General features: G+C 57.9%; 2 protein-coding genes across 6 annotated transcripts; both read left to right on the top strand.

Annotated features, from left to right (window-relative positions):
- Positions 1-496: 496 nt before the first annotated feature.
- Positions 497-6,818, top strand: MEN1 (menin 1). 2 transcript variants are annotated; one of them, XM_040256220.1, is made up of 10 exons: positions 497-567; positions 953-1,413; positions 2,343-2,551; positions 2,763-2,891; positions 3,183-3,223; positions 3,297-3,384; positions 4,037-4,173; positions 4,586-4,721; positions 5,177-5,341; positions 5,542-6,818. In XM_040256220.1, the coding sequence occupies exons 2-10, from the start codon at positions 969-971 to the stop codon at positions 6,019-6,021; spliced, it is 1,830 nt and encodes a 609-aa protein (XP_040112154.1). In that variant the 5' UTR covers positions 497-567; positions 953-968; the 3' UTR covers positions 6,022-6,818. The 2 variants fall into 2 exon arrangements, with proteins under 2 accessions (XP_040112154.1, XP_040112153.1); XM_040256219.1 differs by having other exon boundaries at positions 513-555.
- A 330-nt stretch (positions 6,819-7,148) lies between these two features.
- MAP4K2 (mitogen-activated protein kinase kinase kinase kinase 2) lies at positions 7,149-25,688 on the top strand. 4 transcript variants are annotated; one of them, XM_040256183.1, is made up of 33 exons: positions 7,155-7,293; positions 7,439-7,496; positions 7,733-7,823; positions 7,910-7,974; positions 8,283-8,338; positions 8,665-8,712; positions 8,799-8,841; positions 9,229-9,301; positions 9,382-9,513; positions 9,588-9,650; positions 9,999-10,080; positions 10,172-10,279; positions 10,726-10,804; positions 11,097-11,155; positions 11,915-11,958; positions 12,040-12,078; positions 12,170-12,203; positions 12,306-12,411; positions 12,484-12,572; positions 12,648-12,689; positions 12,813-12,897; positions 12,991-13,070; positions 13,150-13,210; positions 13,294-13,411; positions 17,416-17,474; positions 17,558-17,661; positions 17,751-17,928; positions 18,670-18,738; positions 18,831-18,917; positions 19,160-19,230; positions 19,497-19,552; positions 24,958-25,053; positions 25,508-25,688. In XM_040256183.1, the coding sequence occupies exons 1-32, from the start codon at positions 7,198-7,200 to the stop codon at positions 25,025-25,027; spliced, it is 2,445 nt and encodes an 814-aa protein (XP_040112117.1). In that variant the 5' UTR covers positions 7,155-7,197; the 3' UTR covers positions 25,028-25,053; positions 25,508-25,688. The 4 variants fall into 4 exon arrangements, with proteins under 4 accessions (XP_040112119.1, XP_040112117.1, XP_040112118.1 ...); XM_040256184.1 differs by having other exon boundaries at positions 25,461-25,688; XM_040256182.1 differs by lacking the exons at positions 24,958-25,053; positions 25,508-25,688 and adding an exon at positions 19,655-24,808.
- The last annotated feature ends 570 nt before the right edge of the window (positions 25,689-26,258 follow it).

Here is a 26,258-nt window from a genome sequence, read left to right as displayed (position 1 = left end):
GCATAAGTACAATGGTTCTTTAGATGGTCTTCTTTGCACACGTGTCAGATATTCCCTGTAGACCGAAAGCTAGACTTATAGTAGGCACTTTTATGCGTTAATCGATACTGATAAATAACCAACTAAAATGGCTGAACACGTTTAGAGTACTCCAGCAGCGTTAAAAAGTACCCGTTGTCATCACATCTTGCCCACAAGCAACAACCTACAGAAGCGCAGACACTGCCGGCTCACTACCTGGACTACATCTCCCAGAAGGCACTGCGGTTCCTCGGCTACCTGGGTCTCCGTGAAATGGAACGACCAATCCCTGAGGACCTCAGAAAGGCGGGGCTGCCTCCGCTCTTCTCCGCCCTCTGGGGCTCCCAGAGCAGCGGGACTACCACTCCCATAAGCCATCGCGGACTGGCCCGCCCGGCCACCATTTCAAGACTTGGCAGGGACAACAGGGGGCCTTGGACTCCTCTTCCCGGCAGGCAGTGCGGCCCGAGGGGGGCGGAACTCCATTTCCCAGCAGGCTTCAGGCGGCGGGCGCCGCGGTGCCTTGTGTGGGATGTAAGCGCGGAGGTGGGCGCGGGGGACCTAGGCCAGGACTCTCCTTGGGATTTGGGGGGACTGGCCTAGGGGCGCCTTCCGGCGGACTCTAGGGCCCCGGGGGTATGAGCGCAGAGAGGGGGCGGGGCGGCCATTGGAAGTGCTCAGCGGGGTCCTAGGGGCTCACCTCCATTGGGGCCGGGGCTCCTGGTGTTGTGGGGGACAAGAAGGCCCTACAGCCTCGGCTGAGGGGTCTCTTCGATGAAAGAGGGGGAACAGATGAACGGAGCGTGAAGGGGCGGGGAAGCAAGGGTTGGTGTCTGTGAGTGTGTAGGGGGGTGTGGAACGCTAGCCGAGCTTGGGAGGGGACTCGTGGGCCGTGCCCACACGACCATCCCTCCCCTCCGGTCGCCCGCAGGCCGAGGGCCGCCGCCATGGGGCTGAAGGCTGCCCAGAAAACGCTGTTTCCGCTGCGTTCCATCGACGATGTGGTGCGCCTGTTCGCTGCCGAGCTGGGCCGAGAGGAGCCGGACCTGGTGCTCCTATCCTTGGTACTGGGCTTCGTGGAGCATTTCCTAGCTGTCAACCGCGTCATCCCCACCAACGTGCCTGAGCTCACTTTTCAGCCCAGTCCTGCGCCCGACCCTCCTGGCGGCCTCACCTACTTCCCGGTGGCCGACCTGTCCATCATCGCTGCCCTCTATGCCCGCTTCACTGCCCAGATCCGTGGCGCCGTTGACCTGTCTCTCTACCCGCGAGAGGGGGGCGTCTCCAGCCGTGAGCTGGTCAAGAAGGTCTCCGATGTCATCTGGAATAGCCTCAGCCGCTCCTACTTCAAGGATCGGGCCCACATCCAGTCCCTCTTCAGCTTCATCACAGGTTGGAGCCCGACAGGTGGCAAGAGACAGGTGGCTGTCTCACCTGAGAATCTTGGCCCACCTCTTCCCAACACTGGTTTACAGAGCCTGTTTGAGACCTGTAAGCCTTGTGAGGTGGGCCAAGTGTTATGTCCCCCATTGCAGCTAGAGAAACTGAAGCCCCGGGAGAGAAAGCGATCTACCAAAGTGACACAGAGTGACAGGGCTGGGACTGGACCTCAGTCACTTGACTCCAAATCCATTAGCCCACCCTCTGCCCCCTCAGCACCTCAGCTACTGCAGCCCAGCCTGGGGCACAGAGGGCAGCAGAAGATTTAGGGGGTGAGGAGCCAAAATCTATGTTTCATGGAATTGGGACAATCCATGGAGTATCTATAAACATAATTTGAAGGTGAACAGACTAGGGCTTCACCTTAAGAAGCTGAAGGCTCAGGACTTGCAAAGAGCTTTCCTCTTTGTTCTAAGGCCAGTTAACTGGCATTCAGGTCCTGGAGTGCCATATTGAGAAGGAATCTGAGGCTGCTTCTGAGCTTATCAAGAAAAGAGAACAGAGATAAATTAGGAGTGTCCATCAGTGGGTATGTAAAAAAAGTGTTGGCCAGTGTCCTGGTTATAACCTACTTCAGTAAAATGAGGAAATGCTTAAATTAGCAGAAATATATAATACAGTTGCAGAGAAATAGCAAAGGCAGGGTCAAAAGCTGGGGAACTATGAAAGATTCAGGGTCTCCTGTTGAGGATGGGGAATGTAAGGGGGGAGGGAGAGGTCCTGAACAGTTAGGAGGAAAGGGATAGAGGGAAGCAGGGCAGGAGTGTCAGAGGGTAAAGGTATGGAGGTGAGGGTGGGAGGGAGCATGGCCTATCGCTGTTGGGTCCCTTCCCCCAGGCCAGAGCCCAGAGGACCCTCTTTCACTGCTTTCCCTTCCACAGGCACCAAACTGGACAGCTCTGGTGTGGCCTTTGCCGTGGTGGGGGCCTGCCAGGCTCTGGGTCTCCGGGATGTCCACCTGGCCTTGTCCGAGGACCACGCCTGGGTAGTGTTTGGGCCCAATGGAGAACAAACAGCTGAAGTCACTTGGCATGGCAAGGGCAACGAGGATCGCAGAGGCCAGACAGTCAACGCGGGTGTGGCTGAGCGGGTACTGCACTCCCTAGCACCCCCCCGCCCCCCCTCACCCCATATTCTCCTAGCCCAGGCCACCCAAGGAGCTCTGCTTTCTTGGGTCATGCTTCCCTCTTCCTGTCACCACCTCCATATGTCCGGAAGGGGAGGGCCCTGTTCCTGATGTCAGTCCCTACAGCAGGCACTGGTGGGCCATCATAAGACATCTGGTCTTGTCCTCTCCCAAGAGCTGGCTGTACCTGAAAGGATCGTACATGCGCTGTGACCGCAAGATGGAGGTGGCATTTATGGTATGCGCCATCAACCCTTCCATTGACCTGCACACTGACTCCCTGGAGCTACTGCAGCTGCAGCAGGTGAGGGTACCTGTGGGACCCTGGGCCAGGGTGCTTCCCCTTGCTGAGCTTCAGCTTCCCTCTTCTGTGACATGGGTGAATCATTCCTGGCCTGGACTTTCCTGGGGCTCTTGGGAAGGGGGAAATTGAGACATGAAAGTGCTTTGACTCCAGTCAGGGGCTAGTTCCTAAATTCTGGCTTTTCCCACCTGGTGGAGAGTCCCCTACTGGTGCTGGACTGCTTCCTCTGCCTGGTAGGCTGAGGACGCGCCTCCCTCTCACCAGCTTGCACTTTTCTCCTTTGGCCCCTAGAAGCTGCTGTGGCTGCTGTATGACCTGGGACATCTGGAAAGGTCAGTAGGGGCAGTGGCCAGGCTGGGCCCCAGGGCGGGCTAGGGGCAGCCTGGACTTACGAGCCTTTCCCAGGTACCCAATGGCGCTGGGGAACCTGGCGGATCTGGAGGAGCTGGAGCCCACCCCGGGCCGGCCAGACCCACTCACCCTCTACCACAAGGTGGGACATCTTAGGTATAGAAGGGTAGGGAAGGGCGGCCCAGCGGTGGCTGGGGTCCCCTTCTGCTTGGGAGCTGGGGGTCAGGTGAGGAGAGAACTGTGTGTGTGTTGTGGGGTATCACCCATCCAGTCCCTTTTTGTATTTACCGCGTGCACATTCAGTGTAGTCAGGGGTGTCTGAGAGGTGTTCTGGGTTTTCTGCCTGGGAGTGGTAGGTCCTAGAGTTGTCCCCTCAGCCCTACTTTTTCTACTACCTGTCATTGTCCTTCTGGGAGTATAACAGAAGTCAAACGTGGTGAGAGCACTGAGGTGGGAGTATTAACTTGGTGGGGCTGGGGGCTCCTGGGCTGGGAGGGACATTAGACTGGATTTGGAAGGCCTTGGTGTTTGTGAGGGAAAGTTCAGGAAAGGCACAGACCCTGAGGTTGGAGGAATAGCCCCTCCCCTTCCTAGGCCTTGGTCTGCAGGGTGCCTGAGCGAGCAGACCCGCAGACCAGGGGAGGGGCAGCTGGTAGAGAAGATGATGACCAGGGTAGTAAGGCCTCATGGGAGGAGACTCTGGCATCTTCCTGATGCCCCTTCCAGTTGTGATCCAGTGGGACATTTGTGCCATCTGGGGCTGCCTCCTTGAGACCCCTCTGCTCCATTCTCAGGGCATTGCCTCAGCCAAGACCTACTACCGAGATGAGCACATCTACCCCTACATGTACCTGGCTGGCTACCACTGTCGCAACCGCAATGTGCGTGAAGCCCTGCAGGCCTGGGCCGACACGGCCACTGTCATCCAGGAGTGAGGACCCCCACGTGACCCCAGCCCGGCTGCTTTTCCCCTTCCACCCAGTTTACAGCCCCTCGCATCCAGGAGGGAGGCCTGGGTCCCAAGTTCTATCCCCTCTCCTTTCAGTCACTAGGCAGCCAAGACCATCATCGCCTGAGAGGTAGGGACCCCTCATGAGGGCCTCAGGCCTTTCCTTCCCTCCCCTCTCCTGATTTCTGACCACTGCCATCCAGCTCTGTATCTCCAGCCCCCCTCCTCACTCTCGCTCTGGGCTGACACAGCACCATCATCTCGGAGTGAGGACCCCAACCATTCGCTCGGTCCCTGGATGATCCCGGAAAAGAAACCAGGGCTCCCTCCCCTGCCAGGTCCCTGGGGGTACCCGCCATGGCTGAGACCCCACAGTGCCCTGCTGCCCTCACAGCTACAACTACTGCCGTGAAGACGAGGAGATCTACAAGGAGTTTTTTGAAGTAGCCAATGACGTCATCCCCAACCTGCTGAAGGAGGCTGCCAGCCTGCTGGAGGCTGGCGAGGAGCGACCCGGGGAGCAGACCCAGGTGAAAGGCTGGGCTCCAGCCTGTGCACACCTTCCCACCTGAGCAGGGCTCGCAGTCCCAGGACGTGGAACTGCGGCATGGGACTAGGGGCGGCACAGGAAAGTTTGGTGCAGGACAGGCAGACAGCTGTGTTCTCTTACACAGTAGCCGAGGGCCTGGGTCTCGGTTTGAGGAGCTGAGGTAAATGCGATGGAAGCCCTTCTCTTTCTCTGTCAGGGTCACTCATTCAGTTGAGGGGATGAAATGGAGATAAAGGGTGGTTCCCCACTCCCCCCAAGTCCAGGCTAAGGACTAGATTTATAAAAGGAAGGAGTTTCTAAGAATTCTCTCTACCGCTACTCACCTCCGCCATGGCCAGGGCTCTCTGTCCAAACAAGAGGTCTGGCCTGTGCCGCCTGGTGAGGGGTGAGTAATGGGGTCTGAACTAACTGTGCCCTCTTTTCCCCCTTTCTCAGGGCACGCAGAGCCAGGGTTCTGCCCTCCAGGATCCAGAGTGCTTCGCCCATCTGCTGCGATTCTACGATGGCATCTGCAAATGGGAAGAGGGCAGCCCCACCCCCGTGCTGCACGTGGGCTGGGCCACCTTCCTTGTGCAGTCCCTAGGCCGTTTTGAGGGACAGGTGAGAGGCAGCTGTGCAGGGTGGCTGGGAAGGCGGGTGGTGACAGCAGCCAGGAGGAGTCAGACCTTTGTAGCCCTGCAGGGTATCTGCCTATCCCCTTTGGGTGCGAGTGAGACCAAGGCCCCAAGATGGCCAGGGCGCGGGGTGCCAGCCACTGGCCTGCAGCCTTGGTCTTCGCTTGTCCTCCCCATCCGGCCCAGGTGCGGCAGAAGGTACGCATAGTGAGCCGAGAGGCGGAGGCAGCCGAGGCTGAAGAGCCGTGGGGCGAGGAAGCCCGAGAAGGCCGGCGGCGGGGCCCACGGCGGGAATCCAAGCCCGAGGAGCCGCCGCCACCTAAAAAGCCGGCGCTGGACAAAGGCCCAGGCGCGGGCCAGGGTGCGGCGCCAGGACCCCCTCGGAAGCCCCCAGGCACAGTCCCCGGGACTGCCCGCTGCGCTGAAGGCAGCAGCGCTCCAGTGCCGGCACCCGCTGCATCACCGCCACCCGAGGGTCCGGTGCTGACGTTCCAGAGTGAGAAGATGAAAGGCATGAAGGAGCTGCTTGTGGCCACCAAGATCAATTCGAGCGCCATCAAGCTGCAGCTCACGGCGCAGTCACAAGTGCAGATGAAGAAGCAGAAGGTGTCTACACCGAGTGACTACACGCTTTCCTTCCTCAAGCGGCAGCGCAAGGGTCTCTGAAATACCGGGACTCCTTAGCCGCCTACCGAGAGCCCGCCCTCAACCCGACGAGGCTCCACCCCAGCCTCTTGAGCCCAGGTTCCGCCCGCAGGCCCCATCCCTACCCAGAACCCCAGGCTGCAGGTTCCTAGAGTACAAACTCTGCCCAACGTCCCGAATCGCAGGCTCTGCCCAGTCATTGGAATATAGAGCCCATCCCCAGGAGTCCCAGCCGGCCATCTGAAACCTTCCCTCTGAGCCCATCACCAGTCTTTAAAGGTCCAACCACGGGAAACAGCCTTCACCTCAGAATCCAGGCTCTAACCTTCGTCCTGATCGGTGTTGGCTCAGGGTTGCTTCCAGCCCATGGGGCTCTTTCACTCTAAAGCCTAGAAGCACAGGTCCCACCTACAGCCCGGGAACCAAGGACCCCGCCCAGCTCCTAGGAGAATGTTTCCACACTTCAGAATTCCATTCCTTGCAAGCCCCCTACCACAAAGAACCTAAGAAACGCTTCCAGAATTTGGAAACGCTAGCTTCCTTGTCGCATGGGTCAGGGACGTGAAACTCTGCCCCCGGCTTGTGTGAATCCTGAGCCCTGCCCCCTCCCTGCCCAAACTGGCCCTAGATCAGAGCAGACCTTTCTTCCGACCCTCTGGGAACCTCCCCGAGATCCAGCCTGTCTCGGGGGACCCTAGAGGAAATCTACAGGGGTTTTGTTTGCGAGTGGGTGAGGGGAGCCTGATCTCTTCCTGTTTTGTACATAGATTTATTTTTCAGTTCCAAGGAAGATGAATACATTTTGTAAAAAAAAAAAATACTTGTCGGTGTCTCATCTGGGAATTTTGGGGTGGAGCGTCCCCTCTTTCTTATGCCTTCTGGCCCTGAGGGCTTCAGGCTCCCCATTTGTAGAGCTCGAGGAACCAGTGGCTGAAGGAAGAGCCTCGGCGCCGCCCGCTCCTCCCGGGATTGGGGTTTCCCCTTGCCGCCGAGGGTCAGTCCCGCGGGCGCCTCCTCCCGGCCGGGCGGCGGGGCATCCCCGGCCTGGCCCCGCCCTGGGGCCCGGTCCCGCCCCCGCGGCCTCGGAGCCACCGGCTCCCGCCCCGGCGGTACTACCCCGCCCCGCCCGTCCCACCCCGCCCCGCCCCGCGCCGCCCCGCGCCGGCTCCGCAGCTCGCGCCTGCCCGGCGCCGGGCCATGGCGCTGCTGCAGAACGTGTCGCTGCAGGATCCACGGGACCGCTTCGAGCTGCTGCAGCGCGTGGGGGCCGGGACCTATGGCGACGTCTACAAGGTGCGCCGGGCGGCGGGCCGGGCGGGAGAGCTGAGAGCTGGGTACGCGCTCTGCGTCTTGCTGCGGGAGCTGGCCCCCGGCCCCGCCTCCTCCTCTTCCCTCCTCACCCCCTCCTCATCCCTCCTCACCCCCTCCGCCCCTGCAGGCCCGCGACACGGTCACGTCCGAGCTGGCCGCGGTCAAAATAGTCAAGCTAGACCCAGGTGAGGGCCGGGAGCCAGGGCCTCAGCGCTGGAGGGAGGGCAGAGCGCGGCGCAGGCGGGCGCGGTGTGAGGGGCGGAGAGTTGCCAGTTCCGAGGCCCCCCGCTGAGAGGCAGGCCCCAGGAGGTACTGTCGGCTGGCACCTGTCTGGCCTGAAGAGAGGAGGCACTCTGTGCCCATTTTGCAGATGGGGCACTGAGTTAAGGCGGCGCCCTTCATGATGCCCTGTGTTTCCCAGGGGACGACATCAGCTCCCTTCAGCAGGAAATCACCATCCTGCGTGAGTGCCGCCACCCCAATGTGGTGGCCTACATTGGCAGCTACCTCAGGTGAGGCTGCTTTATCCCCTTGCCCGCCCCCAGGCAGCCCCCATGTGGCACTGCCATGTGCCCACCCCGGCTCTGTGTCGCCCCAGGAATGACCGGCTGTGGATCTGCATGGAGTTCTGTGGAGGGGGCTCCCTGCAGGAGATTTACCACGGTGAGGGCTAGGACTCCAGGCCCCAGCGGGCCCCAGCCTTCTTTCCATCCCCCTACCCCAACACAGGGCAGGAGGAGAGCGCTGAGGCCCTGCGCTTGGGCCCCTCTCCACTTCTTCACTGGCTGTGTGACCTTGAGAAAAATGCTGTCCTTCTCTGGGCTGTATATCCTCCCCTATGTCGGGAAGGGATGTGGCCAACTCCCCTTTCGCCAGCAGTGCCTGCTGCTTCCCCTACACAGGGTGGAGCCTGGGTGGGTCAGCATATCCCCCCTAGACCCCCAAGCCAGCCCTTACGCCTTCCATTGCAGCCACCGGGCCCCTGGAAGAGCGGCAGATTGCCTATGTCTGTCGAGAGGCACTGAAGGTAGCTGGACCCATAGCACTGCTCACACCCCTCATCCCCAGGAGCAGGGCAGGCAGCCCAGCAGGCCCCTGTGTGTGTTGGGGTGGGGTGGGGTGGGGTGGGTGGAGTCCCTCAGGCTGAGCTGCCTGAGGGGCTGTGGGTCCTGGCGGGGAAGGGGCCCCAGCCCTATTGCCGGAAGCAGCCCATTTCCCTTTTGGCTCAGTCACTTCCTGTTTGGGGAGAGGGGTGGAGGAAGCTGCTTGGGTGGGGGGCCCCAGGCCTGAGGGGGTTCAGGAGAGGGAAGATACAGGGGGTAGCTGCTCTCAGGGGCTCCTCTTTGTCCGCAGGGGCTCCACCACTTGCATTCTCAGGGGAAGATCCACAGAGACATCAAGGTAGGGGTCTGGCCAAGGGCGTCGTGGGAGGGAGGAGGGAACTCTCGGTGGCACCAGACGGGATTCTCTCTCCTCCATTCCCACAGGGAGCCAACCTTCTCCTCACCCTCCAGGGAGATGTCAAGCTGGGTCAGTACCCTGGGGACACCGTCAGGGCGAGGGTTCTGTGGGAGCTCCTGGAGTCTGGGAGCCTGCTTGTCCTTGGGCAAGTCGTTTTACCACTTGAGCCTCGGTTTCCCCGTTTAGAACGTGGCACCGTTCTCCCTTCCTGCTGGAAAGTTGGATGTGGTTAGGTCTGTATGGAGTCTAACCCGGGAACGGGCACTGGGTCAGGGCTAGAAGGTGGTCGACCCCTCCCAGGAGGGAACCTGGCCTTGCCTTGTGCCTGTGGCTGCTGTAGCTGAGCCTGGGCCACCTGCGGTCTGAGCCCCGCCAGGGGCATCCTGAGCCTGCGCCCTGGCTGTGGGTGGGGAGTGGCAGCCTGAGGTGGGGTGAGAGCAGCTTTTCCCCCTGCAGCTGACTTCGGGGTGTCAGGCGAGCTGACAGCGTCTGTGGCCAAGAGGAGGTCTTTCATTGGGACTCCATACTGGTGAGGCTGCGCCTCTGGCTGAGGGGGTGGGGGCCGTGAGCGGAGGCCCCTGGCCATCTCATGTGTGACCTTGCCTGCAGGATGGCCCCAGAGGTGGCCGCCGTGGAGCGCAAAGGTGGCTACAATGAGTTGTGTGACGTCTGGGCCCTGGGCATCACTGCCATCGAGCTGGGCGAGCTGCAGCCGCCTCTCTTCCACCTGCATCCCATGAGGTCAGCAGAACACTTGCCCCTGGCTTGGCCCAAGAATCCTGTAACCCTTGACCTCTGACATATGGTCTCCACAGGGCCTTGATGCTCATGTCCAAGAGCAGCTTCCAGCCGCCAAAGCTGAGAGACAAGACTCGCTGGTAAGGGCCACATTGCCTGCTGGGCCCCCCCGTTTCAGTCTGCCGGCTCCCCGGGTGCAGCCCTGAGGGTCTGCCCTTCCTGAGCCTCCACAGACCATGTGCGGGAGTGGAGCCTGGGCCCTGTCTCTGCTCCGGGGACCCGTGTGGACAAGGAAGAAAGGCAGATGGCTGATAATGGAGGCGCTGCCGTGTCGCAACAGCAGTGTTGCTCAGGCCAGCTGCCTGCGGCCTCAAGCTGGCCCCTTCCTGGGCAGGCTCAGCAGAATCCTCTGGAGTGGGGGCAGGATGCTCTGCCTGAGGCTAACCTGAGCCGGGATTGGGGCGGGGGGCGGTTCTTGTACCCACTAGGACCCAGAATTTCCATCACTTCCTCAAGCTTGCCTTGACCAAGAATCCCAAGAAGAGACCAACAGCAGAGAAGCTTCTGCAGGTGGGAGGCAGGAGGGTGGAGCAGGGGGCCTGATGCTCAGAAGCAGGGACCGGAAGCCAGGAACCAAGCTGCACCCCCCTCCATCCTCCAGCACCCCTTCACGACCCAGCAGCTGCCTCGGGCTCTCCTCACACAGCTGTTGGACAAGGCCAACGATCCCCACCTGGGAACCCCCTCTCCAGAAGACTGTGACCTGGAGGTAAGCGAGAGCCCCTGGGGACGGGGTCTTGGCCTGGTCTGGGGGTGAGGAATACACAGGTGATACAGTCACGTCCCTTCAGCTCTTGTGTTTGCAGCACAGGGAGCTTCGGTCTGGTTGAGCCCACCCGTTAGGAATCTTCCCTCAGCCAGTTTGCCTCCCTGTCACCCACCCCAACAGGTGCTTGCCCTTGGCCCTGTGAAGTTAAGGGCTACCTTAACTGAAGGTGCTTAACTTAAGCCACCTTCTGTTTTCTCTGTGATCTTTGGCAAGTTCCTTGCCTCTCTACTGGTTTTCTCATCTGTGAAAGGAAGGTGCACTTAATCTCACGGTAATCTCAGAGCATTATTATGAATACAAACACGTCAGTGTGTATAAAGCACCTCAAGGAATACCTAGTATGCGGTGAGTGTGGGCGTGTGTCCACTGTGTGTGTTCCCTTGTAGACTTATGACATATTTCCGGACACCATTCATTCCCGGGGGCAGCATGGCCCAGCCGAGAGGACCCCCTCAGAGATCCAGTGTGAGTCTGTTTTTGGGAGGGGGAGCTGTGGGTGGATTTGGGGGCTGTGTGTATGGATTTGGTGGGGGGCTGTGTGGATTGGGGGGCTATGTATGTGAATTTGGTGATGGAGGGTTGAGTGGACTTGGGGGGGCTTTGTGTTTGCCTAGGAGGGGCTTGAATGTATAGAATTGGGAGAGTTGGCAGAGGGCTATCCATGCGGAGTTGGTGGGGGGCTGTGTGTGGAGTTGGTATGATTTTAGGGATCAGTCCTGAGTCTCTGGCCCCCTAACCCCTGGATCTGGGCCCCCAGTTCACCAGGTGAAATTCGGCGCCCCACGCAGGAAGGAAACGGACCCACTGAATGAGCCGGTGAGGGGCTGGCTATGAGGGCGGTCCTCGGGGCAGGGCTAGGGAGCTCTGCAGGCGGCCAAGCATCTCAAACCCAGGAGCCTTGACAGCCGCAGCAGCCTGGCCCTTAGGCCCAGGAGAGCCGTTCTAACAGACCTGTCTGCACAGGGACTGGGAGGGCTGGGGCTCCTTCCTGGGGCAGATCGTTTTGGACAGTTGGTGGAGGGTGGCAGAGAGCGATCATGCCTTTCTAAGGTGTGGGCCTGGGACTTCCCTGGCGGTCCAGTGACTAGGCCTCCACGCTTCTGCTGCAGGGGGCGTGGGTTCCATCCCTGGTCAGGGAATTAAGATCCCAGGTGCTCCATGCAGCATGGCCAAAAACACACGGGCCTGTCACGCGTTGGAGGACACCCCCCACCGCCACCCCCTTCGGCACGTTCCTCTCTGCCTCAGTCACTGTGACTGCTGGGTTGTCTGACTCACCGTCTCTGCTCTCTCGCTGTCTCTCGTCATCAGCACCACTCTTCGCCCCCACAATCTCAGGCTCTCCGTGCCTGTCTCTCTCTCTCTCGTTCTCTCTCGCTCTTTGCGTTTGTCCTCTTTCACAGTTTCTTTGTCTTGTTGTCTCTCTCCCAATTTTCTTGCCTGTTACCATCTCACTTTCCATCTGTCTGTCTGTCTGCCTTCTCTCTCTCTTCCCCCATCTCTCCAGTGCCCTCTCACATTGCCTGTCTGTCTCTCTGCCTCCCTCCCGGCCTTTCTGACTTGGTTTCCCCACAGTGGGAAGAGGAGTGGACGCTGCTGGGGAAGGAGGAGCTGAGCGGGTGAGTGAGGGGGAAGGAAGCTGCAGGGGGGCAGGAACAGGAGGGCAGGCTGACCTCTGATCCCTCCCCATCCCTGCCCAGGAGCCTGCTGCAGTCAGTCCAGGAGGCCCTGGAGGAAAGGTGAGGGCCCGGAGCCCGGAGAGGGGTGGGGACCGGGCTCATGACCCCATCACACCTCACACCTCGTCTCCCTCCAATCTGTCCCCAACAGGAGCCTGACCATCCGGCCGGCCTTGGAACTCCAGGTTCAGAGTGGAGGGGAACTGGGGGTGGGGTGCTGCTGGCTGGGAGTAGGTTACAGGGTCACTTGCTAACAGCTGGTCTGGGTCCCCTGAACCTCCCGCCAGGAGCTGGACTCTCCAGATGACACCATAGGAACCATCAAGAGGGCCCCGTTCTTGGGGTCATCTCCCACTGAGCCTCCAGCCGAGGACCTTCACCCCAGCCTCTCAGGTGAGCCAGCTGTGGGGGAGCAGGAGGCCGGCCTGGGGGTGGCCAGAATTCACAGCCACTCTGTGCCTGCAGGAACCCCACCCCTGCCACACCCAGGCCCCACCAGCCCTCCCCTGCTCCCCACCGCCTGGGCCACCATGAAGCACCGGGAAGATCCTGAGGTGAGGGGGTGCTGAAGGGGAGTGGGGGAGATGGGCATCTGCGGGTAAGACCCTGACTCCTCTCCTTCCTCCCAGAGGTCATCCTGCCACGGGCTACCCCCAACCCCCAAGGTGCACGTAAGTGTTTGTTTCATAGCTCTGCTTCCTGGCCGCCTGCTGCCCCACCACCTGCTGCGCGACGCCCCCCACCGCCCCCCGCTGCCCCTTAACTTCCTCATCAGCCTCCTGCTTCCTCTCCAGATGGGTGCCTGCTTCTCCAAGGTCTTCAATGGCTGCCCCCTGCGGATCCATGCTGCTATCACCTGGATTCACCCTGTCACCCGGGGTAGGCAGGACCAGGGAGGAGGAAGGAGACTGGGAATCCCTGGCTTGGGTCAGAGGATGTAGCTGACCTCTGACCCCATGTCCCAACCTGCAGACCAGTTCCTGGTGGTGGGAGCTGAGGAAGGTATCTATACCCTCAACCTGCACGAACTGCATGAGGATACACTGGAGAAGGTGAGGCCGGCTGGCAGGGGGGCCGGGGGCCCGGGGGCTGGGGGCTAACGCTGTCCACCTGTCGCTCTGTGGCTTCCAGCTGATTTCGCACCGCTGCGCCTGGCTCTACTGCGTGAACAACGTGCTACTGTCCCTCTCAGGTACCAGCTGGGACAGGCAGGGGGCGGGGCCAGCACCCTGCCCACCAACTCTGATCCCCACCCCCTCCCACCTCCCTCCGCAGGGAAATCCACGCACATTTGGGCCCATGACCTCCCAGGCCTGTTTGAGCAGCGGCGGCTACAGCAGCAGGTCCCCCTCTCCATCCCCACCAACCGCCTCACCCAGCGCATCATCCCCAGGTCAGCAACCCTGGCCCTGCGGGGATGGGAGCACCTGGGGGAGATGGAGGGGCAGAGCCAGGGCTGGAACATGGCCTTTCCTGGTCCTGACACTGTTGGGGTCTTAGTCATGTCACTTGGCCTCTCTCTGAAGCCCAGTTTCCTCGTTGGTCAGACCCGCTGGTAGCTTTCCCTGCCGCTGCCCCCAGGCCTGTTGGGAGGGAAGGAGACAGTGCATGTGAATATGTCAGGCGAGCCCTTGGCACTGTGGTGGGTAGGCTGTGGGGCACATATCTCCTGAGCACTGGGAAACACCAGTTCTTAGGTTGGGCTTGGGGACAAGTCCCATGAGCCCTTAACACTCAGCTCTGGGGTGAGCCAGAGCTGGGAGGGGCGGGGAGGCCTCAGAGAGGCTAGGCGAGTTTGTGGGAGTTGACAGCACATGGGGGTCTTCCAGGCAGATGCATTAGAGATCAGCCTTCCAGCGAGGGAGGAATATGTGTGAATTTTCCTAGGCAATCTGGGGAGGTAGAAGGTGTTTGGCCTGAGTAGGGGAGGGGGAGCAGCCCAAGGGGCAGCCGTATAGGTGGTAGAGCCCTGCCTTTGATGCCAGACCGGGATCTGGGCTTTGTCTGACTGGCAGTGGCACCGGGAGCATCTTAGTAGGATCCCTCTCTATGTCAGTCAGGACTCTTCCTGTTGCGGATGATTTCACTCACTGGCTTTAGCACAAAAGGGAATTTAATGCCTCGGGTAGGAGTGGAGTCTGATGCTTCCCTGGTGGCTCACATAGTAAAGAAACCATCTGCAATTCAGGAGACCCAGTTTTGATCCCTGAGTTGGGAAGATCCCTTGGAGAAGGAAATGCAACCCACTCCAGTATTTTTGCCTGGAGAATCCCATGGGCACAGGAGCCTGGCGGGCTGCAGTCCATGGAATCACAGAGTCAGACAGGACTGTGCGGCCAAGCACTAACATTTAGCAGTAACAGGAGTAGGGTCAGCTGCAGGCCCAGCTGGATCCAGGCTCCAGTAGCACCCTTAGGCGTCTTCCTGCATCTCCTGGCTCTGTTTTCCTCTTGTCACCTACACCCTCAAGCAGGCTTTCCTGTCCAGTGATAGCGACCTGCAGGTCCACCCAGTGATCCACTAGCTAATAAACCCGTGGAACTGGACCCTCTGTCTCCAAGTAATTCCCACCACAGGCTGGGGCCAGTTCTCACGGGCCTGGCTGAGGGCCGTGCCCATTTCTGGGCTGGTCACTGCGGCCACGGGATGAGGAGCCAGAGGCCAGGCCTGGGTCACGCGCCCTCTCCTGGAGCTGGGGAAGGAGAGAGGGGCTTGTCTGGGCAGATGGACACGGGAGCGCCTGCCGACGGCTGTGGTGACAGCGGGAAGGATGAATGGAGCAGGATACTGATGAGAGGGCCTGGAAAGGGGGCCAGTATAGTGACCCGCGACGAGGGTCGGCAGTGGGAACTGGACGGGCCCGAGCAATATTTAGGAGGTAGGACTGGCGGGATCTGGGGGCTAAGGAGAGTGTGAGTGAGGGGAAGGGAGGGACTAGGAGGCCCCCAGTGAGCAGGCTTGAGATGCGTATATGAGACGGCGTGTGCGTGCCAAGTCTCTTCAGTCGTGTCCGACTCTGTGCGAGCCTGCCAGGCTCCTCTGCCCGCGGGTGGTAGGGGCCCTCATTCAGCTGCACAGCTCCTGGTATGTGCCAGGCAGCCTCCTGGGCGTGAGACCCTTCTGGGAACTAGAGACCCTTGTACTCCTCAGACTCTCTGTCAAGAGGGACAGACAACAATGGGCATGAGGAAGGAGGCAGCACAGTGGTGACCTGGAGGAGGGTCAGGAGGCGGTGTTCAAAGGGTGGTCAGGAAGGACGTCCCTTAGAGGGTGCTGTGTGAGCAAAGACTTGAGGGGGTGATGGAATGAGTCCTGAGAATATCTGGGGGCTGGGGGGTGGGGGCTGGAGCCCAGAGGCCAGGCCTGCTTGTGTGAGGAACAGCAAGGAGTCAGGGGGTCCACATGGGGGCAGTGAGAAGGGGCTGGCCTCCGGGGGCCCTGTCGCCAAAGAGTGGCCTTTACCCCTGACTGAGTGTGCCCTGACTGAGGTTCTCACAGGTCAGTCTGGCTGCTGCGCTGGGAGGAGGCTGGAGGAGATACAGGCAGAAGCAGAGGCCTATCAGGAGGCTGGTGCGACGTGATGGCGCCTTGGGCCAGGGTAGCGGTGAAGGAGGACAGAGGCAGTCAGATTCCAGTTTTATTTTGAAAGCCAGACCAACAGGATTTCCTGACAGTTGGTGGATGGAAGAGAAAGAGAGGAGTCAAGGATGACTCCAGGGTTTTGGCCTTGGCAACGGAAGGATGAAGCTGTCATCAGCTGCGGGTGGAGCAGAATTCAATGGTGTCACGTGGAGTTTGAAATGTACAAGACAGGCCTTAGCTCTTGTCGGGGAGTGGGGGGTGGCCCTGAGATTTGAGTGGGCAGGTGGGCTGTGGGCTTAGACATTGCCATGACCAGGTGGGTGGTGGAAGCCGGTGGGGTGGGTGGGGAAGGCTGGGCCGTGGCTACACCCACCGGGGAGATGAGGGGCCCAGGTCCTTCGTGCAGCAGGCTCGCCTGAGGACCACATTGGGAACCCAGTGGTCTTGGAGCTTCCTGACCTCAGTCCCAGGCCAACCTCTGCTTTGGCCCAGGACCTGCAGGAAACAGGCCCAATACAGCCCCGTGTCACAGGCAGCTTTGGGTGTGTGTTTGGGAAGTCACAGTGGAGATCTCAAATTGTTGGAGAAAAAAACAAAAAAGTCTGTCTCTGTCCCATCTGAAGGCCAACTGGGAAGAGAGTGGAAGGAACAGGGGAGAGTGGAGCAAAGGCAGGGAGAGAGGTGCTGGCTTCCTCGGCGGGGCCCACGTCCCAGCAGAGGGTGCAGACGGGCCCTGGGTCACAGGGAGAGGTGGCCGGGCTGCTGGCATGCTGCCCTGTCCCTCAGAGCAAGAAACGGGCTCAGAGCTTCCCCTGAGGGCTTGGGGGACAGCAAGTAACCAGAGCAAGGACCCTACTTCTCCCTCAGCACCAGAGGAAGCCACCCACCGGCCACCCCGTGTAATAGCCAGCGCAATCAGAAGAGGGCCTGGCGATTGCCGTTTCTTGCGAGTCTTCGTCTCCCCTGGCCACTTGCCCACCTGTGACATTTGGCGCGTGGGGTGGGAACTGGCCCTGAGGGCTCTGGCTGAAGGAGAAGCCGGAGCCTGAATCAGCTCCCCGCCCTCCCACACCCTCATTTCTTCATTTTGGGCTTCTTCGGTGGCTTAGTGGTAAAGAACCCGCCTGCCGGTGCAGGAGATGCAGGTTCGATACCTGGATTGGCAAGATCCCTTGGAGGAGGAAGTGGCAACCCACTCCATTATTCTTGCCTGGGAAATTCCATGGACAGAGAAGCCTGACCAGCCACAGTTCATGGGGTCTCAAAAGAGCTGGACACGACCTAGCAACTAAACAACAACAGCATTTGCATCCTTCCTTTCCTTAAAAAGGATTTTCAGTGACTGAAAATAGGTGGGAAAGTATTAATAGGGGATGAGAAAAGCTAGCCTTCTGTGAGGGCACCTGTTACGCGGGCTCTGTTGCAAGCCCTCTGCTGAGTTAAATCATACAAACCTCACTGTGACCCTGCAAGGTGGGTATCACGGTTGCACCCCTCCAGCCCCCATCTGCAGAGGAGTCAGCTGAGGCACTGAGAGATCAAGTGCTTTGTCCCCCAGTCATGGTTAGAGAGAATTCTGTGAGCCAAACCCCTGGTCTGGATGTACAGGCTCCAGGCTGTCAATTTGGGTGCTGGAGCCACGGGCCCAGCTTCACATCCCCTTCTGTTACTCAAGCAAGTGACTTGGCCTTCCAGAGCCTCAGTCTGCCACCTGTGAGGCAGGGAAGGTGTTGGAACCCATCCTTAGGGCTCTGCGGGGGGCGGGCCTTGCCCAGGATGGCGCCGGGACACCTGCCCTGGTTGCTGTCCCCCCAGGCGCTTTGCCCTGTCCAACAAGATTCCTGACACCAAAGGCTGCCTGCAGTGTCGTGTGGGTAAGAGCTGGGGGGCGGGGCGGGGCGGGGCTAGCTGGGAGCAGGCGGGCACAGCCGGGGTCTCACTGCGTCCTCTCCCTCAGTGCGGAACCCCCACACGGGCAGCACCTTCCTGCTGGCCGCGCTCCCCGCCAGCCTGCTCCTGCTGCAGTGGTACGAGCCGTTGCAGAAGTTCCTGCTGCTGAAGGTGCGGGGCCAGTGGGGGGACCCCCCTGGGTGGGTGGCAGGGGGGTCTGGGGGAGGAAATGAAGACCTGAGCACCGCTACTGCCCCCAGAACTTCTCCAGCCCCTTGCCCAGCCCAGCAGGGATGCTGGAGCCGCTGGTACTGGATGGGAAGGAGCTCCCGCAGGTGTGTGTGGGGGCCGAGGGCCCTGAGGGGCCCGGCTGCCGTGTCCTGTTCCACGTCCTACCGCTGGAGGCTGGCCTGACGCCCGACATCCTCATCCCACCCGGTGAGCTGGAGGGCCAGGCTCTGCGTGAATGAATGTGTGTGTGCATGTATGTACACACAGAGAGTGCCCCATGGTTTCTAGCTCCACAGAGACCTTGGGGATCCCAAGGCTCCCAGCCTCCCTTCAGCTGGGTCTCCCCATAGAAGATGTCACTGGACCAAAGGGCTCAGCAGCTAAGACAACCTGACCAACCCCGCGGGGGCTGCAGGGAAGGCGGGAGCCAGAGGCCTTTGTTCTGAGCAAGGAAGCAGGATCCTGGGTGCTGGGGCGGCTCAGGGAGGTAAGGGAGTGGTGGTGGGTGAAGGAGGCGGAGGCGCCCTGGACCGTCTGGTGCCCAGACTCCCAGCCAGGGGTCTCGTGGGATTTCACTCTTAATTCTCACAATGGCCCCGTGAGATAGGTATCGTCATGCCTGGGTTACAGTTAAGGAACCTGAAGCTCAGAGATCCGAGGCCATATAGTGACCGAGTCTTGAAGCCCGGCTCCCCTGACCCCCGGGTCCCTGCTCTCCCGCGGCTCCCTGGGGTTCAGCCAGGCTCCCTGTGAGCCTGTGGATGGGTCACTTTGGCACCAAGCCTCAGTGCCCCAGCTGTGCAGTGAGATCCGGTGTCATGACACCCCCCCAAGATGCTATTGTGGTGAAGGTTGCCTAATGACCCGCCCCCCGCCCCGTGTCTTCCTCTCGGAGCCAGAGCAGGGCTGGTGGCTCAGCCAGGCCGTGTCTCCCTTCTCTAACTGCAGAGGGGTTCCCGGGCTCGGCCCAGCAGGTGATCCAGGTGGACAGGGACACCGTCCTGGTCTGCTTTGACCGTGAGTGTTCCTGGGGTCAGGCCCGGGGTGTTGGAGGGGATGGTGAGGGAGCCCCTCCACCCATCAGCACCCCCCACCCCGCCCCTGTGCAGGCTGCGTGAGGATCGTCAACCTGCTGGGTGAGCCCACGGCCACGCTGGCACCCGTGCTGACCTTTGACTTCCCCATTGAGACTGTGGGTGAGTGAACCGGACAGTGGGGGCTGGGGGTGGGTGCAGAAGATGCCAGCCTGGAGGGCATGATGTGGCCCTGGGGCTCGGGGCTGGCAGCAGAACAAGGAGGCAGGTTCCCCAGCCCCTCTTGAGAGCCATCCTGGCCACCTGCAGTCTGGTCTGCTACCCACACCTGGGCCCGGGGCATCGCTGGGGGAACCAGTGGCCTCGGGCAGGCATGGGGCTGATGGTGGCCCGGCCCTTCCCAGTGTGCCTGCAGGACAGTGTGCTGGCCTTCTGGAGCCATGGGATGCAGGGCCGCAGCCTGGACACCAATGAGGTGAGGGGGTCCCAGGCACTGACCAGGCTGCCCTTGAGCAGAGTCTTTGGGTAGGTGAGGCAGGACCAAGGCTGCAGAGGGCCGGGAGGCCGGGGGCTGGGGGAGGAGCCTAAGCAAAGGTCCAAGGTCAGTTTGGCCTGGTTGCCTCCCTTCTGATGTTCAAGTGCTGGATGAGAACTCTGCACCTGTGGGCCTCCCCACCCGGTGGTCCCCACCTTCTAGGAGAAGGTGCGCTGGGGTGGCCTCAGTGCCCCTTTTCTTCCCAGGTAACCCAGGAGATCACAGATGAGACGAGGATCTTCCGAGTGCTCGGCGCCCACAGGTAGGACACGGTGCCCGGCCTCCCCATCAGTCACCCCCCGCCACGGATGGTGGTGCCATGCGCCTTCCCACCTTGCTCACTTCCATTCTCCCTCCCCTCCAGAGACATCATCCTTGAGAGCATTCCCACCGACAAGCCCGGGGCTCACAGCAACCTCTACATTCTCACAGGCCACCAGAGCAGTTACTGAGCAAGTCACCTAGCTGGCTTGGCCAGGGGCGCCTCCGCCCGCCCCATGCGGCAGTTCTTTCAGGCAGGGGGGCCCCTCCAAGATCAGAGGAGCTCAGGCCCTGGTTCTGCTGGTCTGAAAGGGCAGAAATCCTGAGAAGAGTCTGGGGGCTCTGGGAAGGGAGGGGCCCGCAGCCCACACCTCCGCAATAACTGGACCAGAAGAAGCTGCTGTCATATCCCCCTCCCAAGTGGGCAGCTGGTCCCCAGAGCGCTGTGGCAGGGCCCTGGGCAGTTTGGGGGCAGCCTGGGGCTATCCATTCCATTTTGTTCCACTTTTCCTTTCCACTCATCCTGCCAAGAGCCTGCCTCTGCGCTCCATCCTGGGGAACATGGTATTTAAAAGATAGACTGTATTGGCATTAAAGCTGGTTTGATTTTATTCCACTGGGTCAGGGGATGCTGAGCCCACTGCCTCATCTCCCACCACGTCTCCCTCCAGCGTATCTTTCTTGGCACCAGGGGCTGTGGATGAAATGTGGAAGGGGGGCCACCAGTGTTCTGGTGACTCTCTCACGGGGAGCCAGGCAGAGGTAAAGGGGAGGCCTCGGCCCCCCATGAGATCTCAGGGTCGCCGTGTTTTCTTGGGCTCCCCTGCTCAGGATGAGTCCCCTGCCTTGCAGTGTGAGGTCTCCTTTGTGGCCAAGGAGTTACGCTGATGGGGCGGGGGGAGGCGCTGAACAATGGATTCATCCGGAGGACCCCTGTCCCAGGTGGGAGCCCACCAGGTAGCCTGTGGAAGGGGCCAGAAGGGGCCAGCCCAAGGCTGCTCTACCTAGCCCCAGGGAGGCTGCAGCCTGTGGAGACAGCCTGTTATGACCTGCATCCCGCACCCAGGCCTGGGGCTGCCTCCCACCTACTGTCTGCTCTGTCAGGCTGGGATTACTAAACACGGGCGTGCTCATCAAGCTAGACTCTGGGAAGATTAGCCTGTGTCCACTGAACAAGAGTTCCTGGGCTCCCAGAGGGATTCCCTACCCAGATGTGGGCCAGCCCCCAGTGAGGGCAGCTGTCCTCCTTGCTGGAGCCTGCATCTCGAGGGTACATCCATCCACCTGTTGCTAGCTTTGGGCTTTCTGTGGTCATTCCCCCACGTGTCCCTCTTAGACAGTGCCGTAGCCCCAGGCCAGGGAGCCCCAAGTGGCAGGACCAAGGCTGCAGAGGGCCGGGAGGCCTGGGGCTGGGGGATGAGCCTGAGCAAAGGTCCAAGGTCAGTTTGGCCTGGTCGCCTCCCTTCTGATGTTCAAGTGCTAGATGAGAACTCTGCACCTGTGGGCCGTTGGCAAATATTTGATAAATGAATGAAATGCTGAGTGGGTGGGCAGATGGCAGCCCAGTCCCTAGTGCTCCTGGCAGGGGACCCCGAGCCATCTTGTGTTCGTCACATTGTCCCCTTGTCCACCCTCCTGCAGAGCTTTGACTGTTCTCTTAGGGACAAGAGAGGGTTTCTCAACTGAAATGGGGGCTCAGATCAGGAGTGGAGACACAGCTCCTGTGTTCTCCCTAAGACCCAGAGGAAGGTAAGAGGCACCTTCCGGGTTCTGAAGGTTTGTCTGCACCCACTTGGGGGGCATTTAATGGGCCAGGTGGAGGGGGTGACAGGAATATGATTCCTAACTTCCACTTTTCCAGATTTCTTGGCAGAGGTGCAGGATTGAGGAGTGCCAGGGTTGGGGAGGTGAGCTTCTGCTCAGTGGACATAGACCCCGACCCTTGACGCCCAGGTGCCCTGGAGGACTTTCAGCCCACAGAGCAGCAGGCAGCAGACAGTGCCACCTTGTGGCAGCCCAGTCCCCCAGCACACTACAGCAGTTGGGGGGTGGTCAGACTGTAAAGTGTCAAAAGCAGGGGGCCAGGGAAAAGCAGGGACCTTTGATAAGATATTTGCTGCCAGCAAAGGCTGGCTACCAGCCAAAGAAGGGTCAAGAAGCCAGGGGATACGCACTGAAAGACCAAAATTGTTATTTTATCTGTGTGTTTTTTTAATAGATAACCCTTGGCCATGGTACATAGATTTTTTGGAGGAGGGGGGCATAAAAAATGGCAACCCACTCCAGTATTCTTGCCTGGAGAATCCCATGGATGGAGGAGCCTGATAGGCTTACAGTCCATGGGGTCACTAAGAGTCAGACACGACTGAGCGACTTCACTGTCACTTTTCACTTTCATTCACTGGAGAAGGAAATGGCAACCCACTCCAGTATTCTTGCCTGGAGAATCCCAGGGACAGAGGAGCCTGTTGGGCTGCCGTCTCTGGGGTTGCACAGAGTTGGACACGACTGACGCGACTTAGCAGCAGCAGCATACCACGTGGCCTATGGAACTTACCCCCCGCTGCCCCCGCCCCAGACCAGGGACTGCTGAGTCTTAACCACTGGACCAGCAGGGAAGTCCCACAATTAAAAAAAAAAAAAAAAAAACTAGATAACAATGACAAGTCTCCTAGCCAGGTCCCAGTTCCTTATGAGCTCTCTGGAAGTACTCAGGCGTGTTTAAGCAGTTCAGCATGCATTAGTCTTTCCCCTTTCTTAAACAGTGATATATTCCACACAGTGTTCTAATCTTGCCCCTTAAAATCCATCCTGGAGAGCTGGAGAGCATTCCCTGGCAGTCCAGTGGTTAAAACTCTGTGCTTTCACTGCTCAGGGCCCAGGTTTGATCCCTGGTTGGGGAACTAAGATCCCACAAGCTGTGCAGTATGACCAAAAAAAAAAAAAAAAAAAATCTGTCCTGGAGAACTTTCCATGATCAATGCCTCCACCTTTGTTCTTTTATAGCTAGTGATGTTCCACTGTACGGGTTTCTCATAACTAATGTGAATTGACCATAGTTAGATGCCATTGATGGAAATTTCAGTTGCTAGTGTGATATTACAAATTATGCAGCAATAAATGCCCCTAAGCCAGTGCCACTTTGTACATACTCAAGTGCCCCATGGGATAAATTCCTGGAAGTGGCCTTGCTGGGTCAGAGCTGGCTTTGTCCTTGTGACAGCTACTGTCACATTGCCCTCCCTGGGCAGAAGCCTCTGGGATGGGTCAGATCAGCCTCTCTAAGCCATCCTGTGGGTAAGTGGAAGAGGCAAGTCACCCCAGGATGTTTGGGTAGCTGGCCCATACCCCGAGTCAAGTGAGGGTCAGGATGAGAGGTAACAACCAGATGGGTGCTTCAGGACAGTGGGGTATCCTGTGCTCACAGTGGCATGTCCAGTGCCTGGTCACTGCTTGGTACACAGAAGGCTTTTTGAGTGAAGGAATGAACGTGATATTCTGACAAGGAGGCCCTGGAGTTGGGTCCCTGGACTGGGTGAGCTTGCTGGGCTGTATTTTCCCCAGGTAGACCATATCCTATATCGACCTGCAGGGTGTAGGGAGAATTGGAAGTATTGTAATACACATAATCCAACAAGACAGATGAATCATAGAGATGTAATGTCAAGTGAAAGCAGCAAATTGCATAAATGACACACAGCATGATAGCAAAAGTAAGCAAAACTAAACCATCTATTAAAGAATTCACCTGAAATGCAGATGTGAGTTTGATCCCTTGGTTGGGAAGATTCCCTGGAAGAGGGCATGGCAACCCACTCCAATATTATTTCCTGGAGAACCCCATGGACAGAGGAGCCTGGTGGGCTACAGTCCATAGGGTCACAAAAGAGCTGGACACAACCGGAGCAACTGAGCACACACACGCGATCAAACGCCTAGGAGGTCAGGGGAAGAAAAGCACAAAATTCAAACGATGGTCCCTGTGTGGGGAGTGGGGCTAGGGTAAGGAAGGACCTCAGGAATTTGCGAAGGTAATATCTTGGTTCTCAGGCTGGTTGAGGGGGTTCATGGATGTTCACTTTATAGCTCAGTTCCTAATGCACATGAGGGCCCACATACTTTTTGTCTGTATCAAATCTGTGTAAGGGACTTCCCCGTGGCCCAGTGGGCCTATGTTTCCAGTGCAGGGGGCCTGAGTTCCACCCCTGGTCAGGGAATTAAGACCCCCCATGCCATGTCACAGACTTCCCTGGTAGCTCAGCTGGTAAAGAACGTGCTCGCAATGCAGGACACTCCAGTTTGATTCCTAGGTCAGGAAGATCCCCTGGAGAAGGGATAGGCTACCCACCCCACTATTCTTGGGCTTCCCTGGTGGCTCAGATAGTAAAGAATCCACCTGCAATGCAGGAGACCTGGGTTCGATCCCTGGGTGGGGAAGATCTCCTGGAGGAGGGCATGACAACCCACTCCAGTATTCTTGCCCGGAAAATCCCCATGGACAGAGGAGCCCGGTGGGCTACAGTGTGTAGGGTCGCAAAGAGTTGGACATGACTGAGCGACCAAGCACAGCACATGCCATGTCAGAAATCCAGAAGAAAAAATGTAAGAAAACATAAGTTTAAGTATTTTAAGGCAAGCACTCAAAAAACTCAGTGATGGCTTAGAAAACAAAACCAAAAAGCCAAGATAGTCCTCTCCTAGACAATGAAATCAAGTGGATAATGAAACCAGTGTTCTGTGACAAACTCTGGGCAGGTCCCTCTCTCTCTAGCTGCCTTCTTCTGTTGCTTCTTTTCAAACAGCTTTATTGAGGTATAATTGGCAATGAACTGCATATATTAAAAATGTACTGTTTGATGACTCTCACACACATATACCTGTGAAGCCATTATTGCAATCAAGATAAATGTTTCTATTGTCCCAAAAGCCTCCTCTTTGTAATCAGGCCCTCCTGTTCCTCCCTGCCTCCCCAGCCCCAAGTAACCAATGTTCTGTCACTAGGCATGAATTTGCATAGTTCAGAATTTATGTAAATAGAAACATGGTATGTACTCTTTTTATTTGACTTCTTTCACTAAGCATCATTATTTTGAGATTTATCCATGTTGTTTCATATATTAATGGTCATTCCTTTTATTGCCAAGTAGTATTCCATTGGATGGATGTTCCACAGTTTAGCTAATCGCCTGTTGATACACATTTGGGCTGCTTCCAGCTTTGGACCACTTATTGCAAATAAAGTTGCTATGAACATTCACATACATGTCTGTGTGGATATAACTTCCATTTCCCTTGGTTAAATGCTTTTGAGTGGAAGGGTGGGTCATGTGGTATGTATTGTTTCACTTAAAAATTTTTTTGTGTTCAATTCTGATTTTTTTTTTTAATCTTTTTTCACTTTTTAAGAAAATGCCAAGCTGTTTTGCAAAGTTGTTGGACCATCTGCATTCCAACCAGCTGTGCAGGAGAGTTCTAGTTCCTCCAAGCCTTCCTTAACACTTGGTATTGTCCGTCTTGTTTAATTTTAGCCACTCAGATAGGTTTGTGGTAGTGTCTCACAGTGGTTTTAACTTGTATTTCCCTCCTGACCAGTGATGTTGAGCATCTTTTCCTATGTTTACCATATACAGACACACCTCAGGGATAGTATGGGTTCAGTCCCATGTCGTTGCAATAAAGGGAGTCTCGTGGATTTTTTGGTTTTAAAGAACATATGACAATTATATTAGACCAAGTCTATTAAGTGTGACAGCATTATGTCTTTAATAAATGTACATACCTTAATTTAAAAATATTTTATTGCTAAAAATGCTAACCATCATCTGAACCTTCAGCAAATGATATCTTTTTGCTGGCTGAAGGTTTGAAATATTGTGAGAACTACCAACATGCGATGTTCCCTTCTTCAGGGGATCTTCCCTACCCCTGGCTTGAATCCAGGTCTCCCGCATTGCAGGTGGATTCTTTACCAGCTGAGCCACTGGAGAAGCCCTCAACGTGTAACAGAGATAAAAAGGAGGTAAATGCTTTTAGAAAAATGGCACTGATGGACTTGCCTGACACAGGGCTGCTACAAACCTTCAGTTTGTAAACACAATCTGCAAAGTACGACGTGCAATAAAGTGAGGTCTGCCAGTATACACGTGTAGTGTGTTCAGTCACTCAGCGGTGTCCCACTCTTTGCGGCCCCCTGTTCTGTAGCCTGCCAGGCTCCTCTTTCCATGGGGTTCTCCAGGCAAGAAGCGTGGAGCAGGTTGCCATCTCCTTCTCTAGGGGATTGTCCCGACCCAGGGATGGAACATGCATCTCCTATGTCTCTACGTTGGCAGGAGGATTCTTTACTACTCGTGCCACCTAGGAAGCCTGCTGGTATATTCTTTGGTAAAGTGTCTATTCAAATCTTCTGCTTTTAAAAATAGGGTTGTTGGACTTCCCTCTTGGCTCAGTGGATAAGAATCCACCTGCCAATGAAGGGAACGTGGGTTCCATCCCTGGTCCAGGAAGATTCCACATGGTGCAGAGCAGCTAAGCCCTTACACCACAACTAATGAGCCTGTGTGCCGTGACCACTGAAGCTCGTGCCCACAAGAGATGCCACTGCAGTAAGTCCAAGCACTGAAGCGAAGAGTAGTCCCCACCCGCTGCGACTAGCGAAAGCCGGCTCACAACAACGAAGACCCAGCACAGCCACAAATAATATTTTTTTG

The sequence above is a fragment of the Oryx dammah genome, unplaced genomic scaffold (assembly GCF_014754425.2).
Source record: "Oryx dammah isolate SB20612 unplaced genomic scaffold, SCBI_Odam_1.1 HiC_scaffold_15, whole genome shotgun sequence".
In the NCBI taxonomy this organism is placed as follows: domain Eukaryota; kingdom Metazoa; phylum Chordata; class Mammalia; order Artiodactyla; family Bovidae; genus Oryx; species Oryx dammah.
This window is presented reverse-complemented; position numbering and strand designations above follow the sequence as displayed.

Coding starts and splice junctions, on each gene's coding strand:
- MEN1 (XM_040256219.1), top strand. Junction 2,552..2,762: donor ACGCGGGTGTGGCTGAGCGG/GTACTGCACTCC, acceptor TCCTCTCCCAAG/AGCTGGCTGTACCTGAAAGG. Junction 5,342..5,541: donor TAGGCCGTTTTGAGGGACAG/GTGAGAGGCAGC, acceptor CATCCGGCCCAG/GTGCGGCAGAAGGTACGCAT.
- MAP4K2 (XM_040256182.1), top strand. CDS start 7,198: ATGGCGCTGCTGCAGAACGTGTCGCTGCAGGATCCACGGGACCGCTTC. Junction 10,081..10,171: donor CAGCAGAGAAGCTTCTGCAG/GTGGGAGGCAGG, acceptor TCCATCCTCCAG/CACCCCTTCACGACCCAGCA. Junction 12,412..12,483: donor CCTTCACCCCAGCCTCTCAG/GTGAGCCAGCTG, acceptor CTGTGCCTGCAG/GAACCCCACCCCTGCCACAC.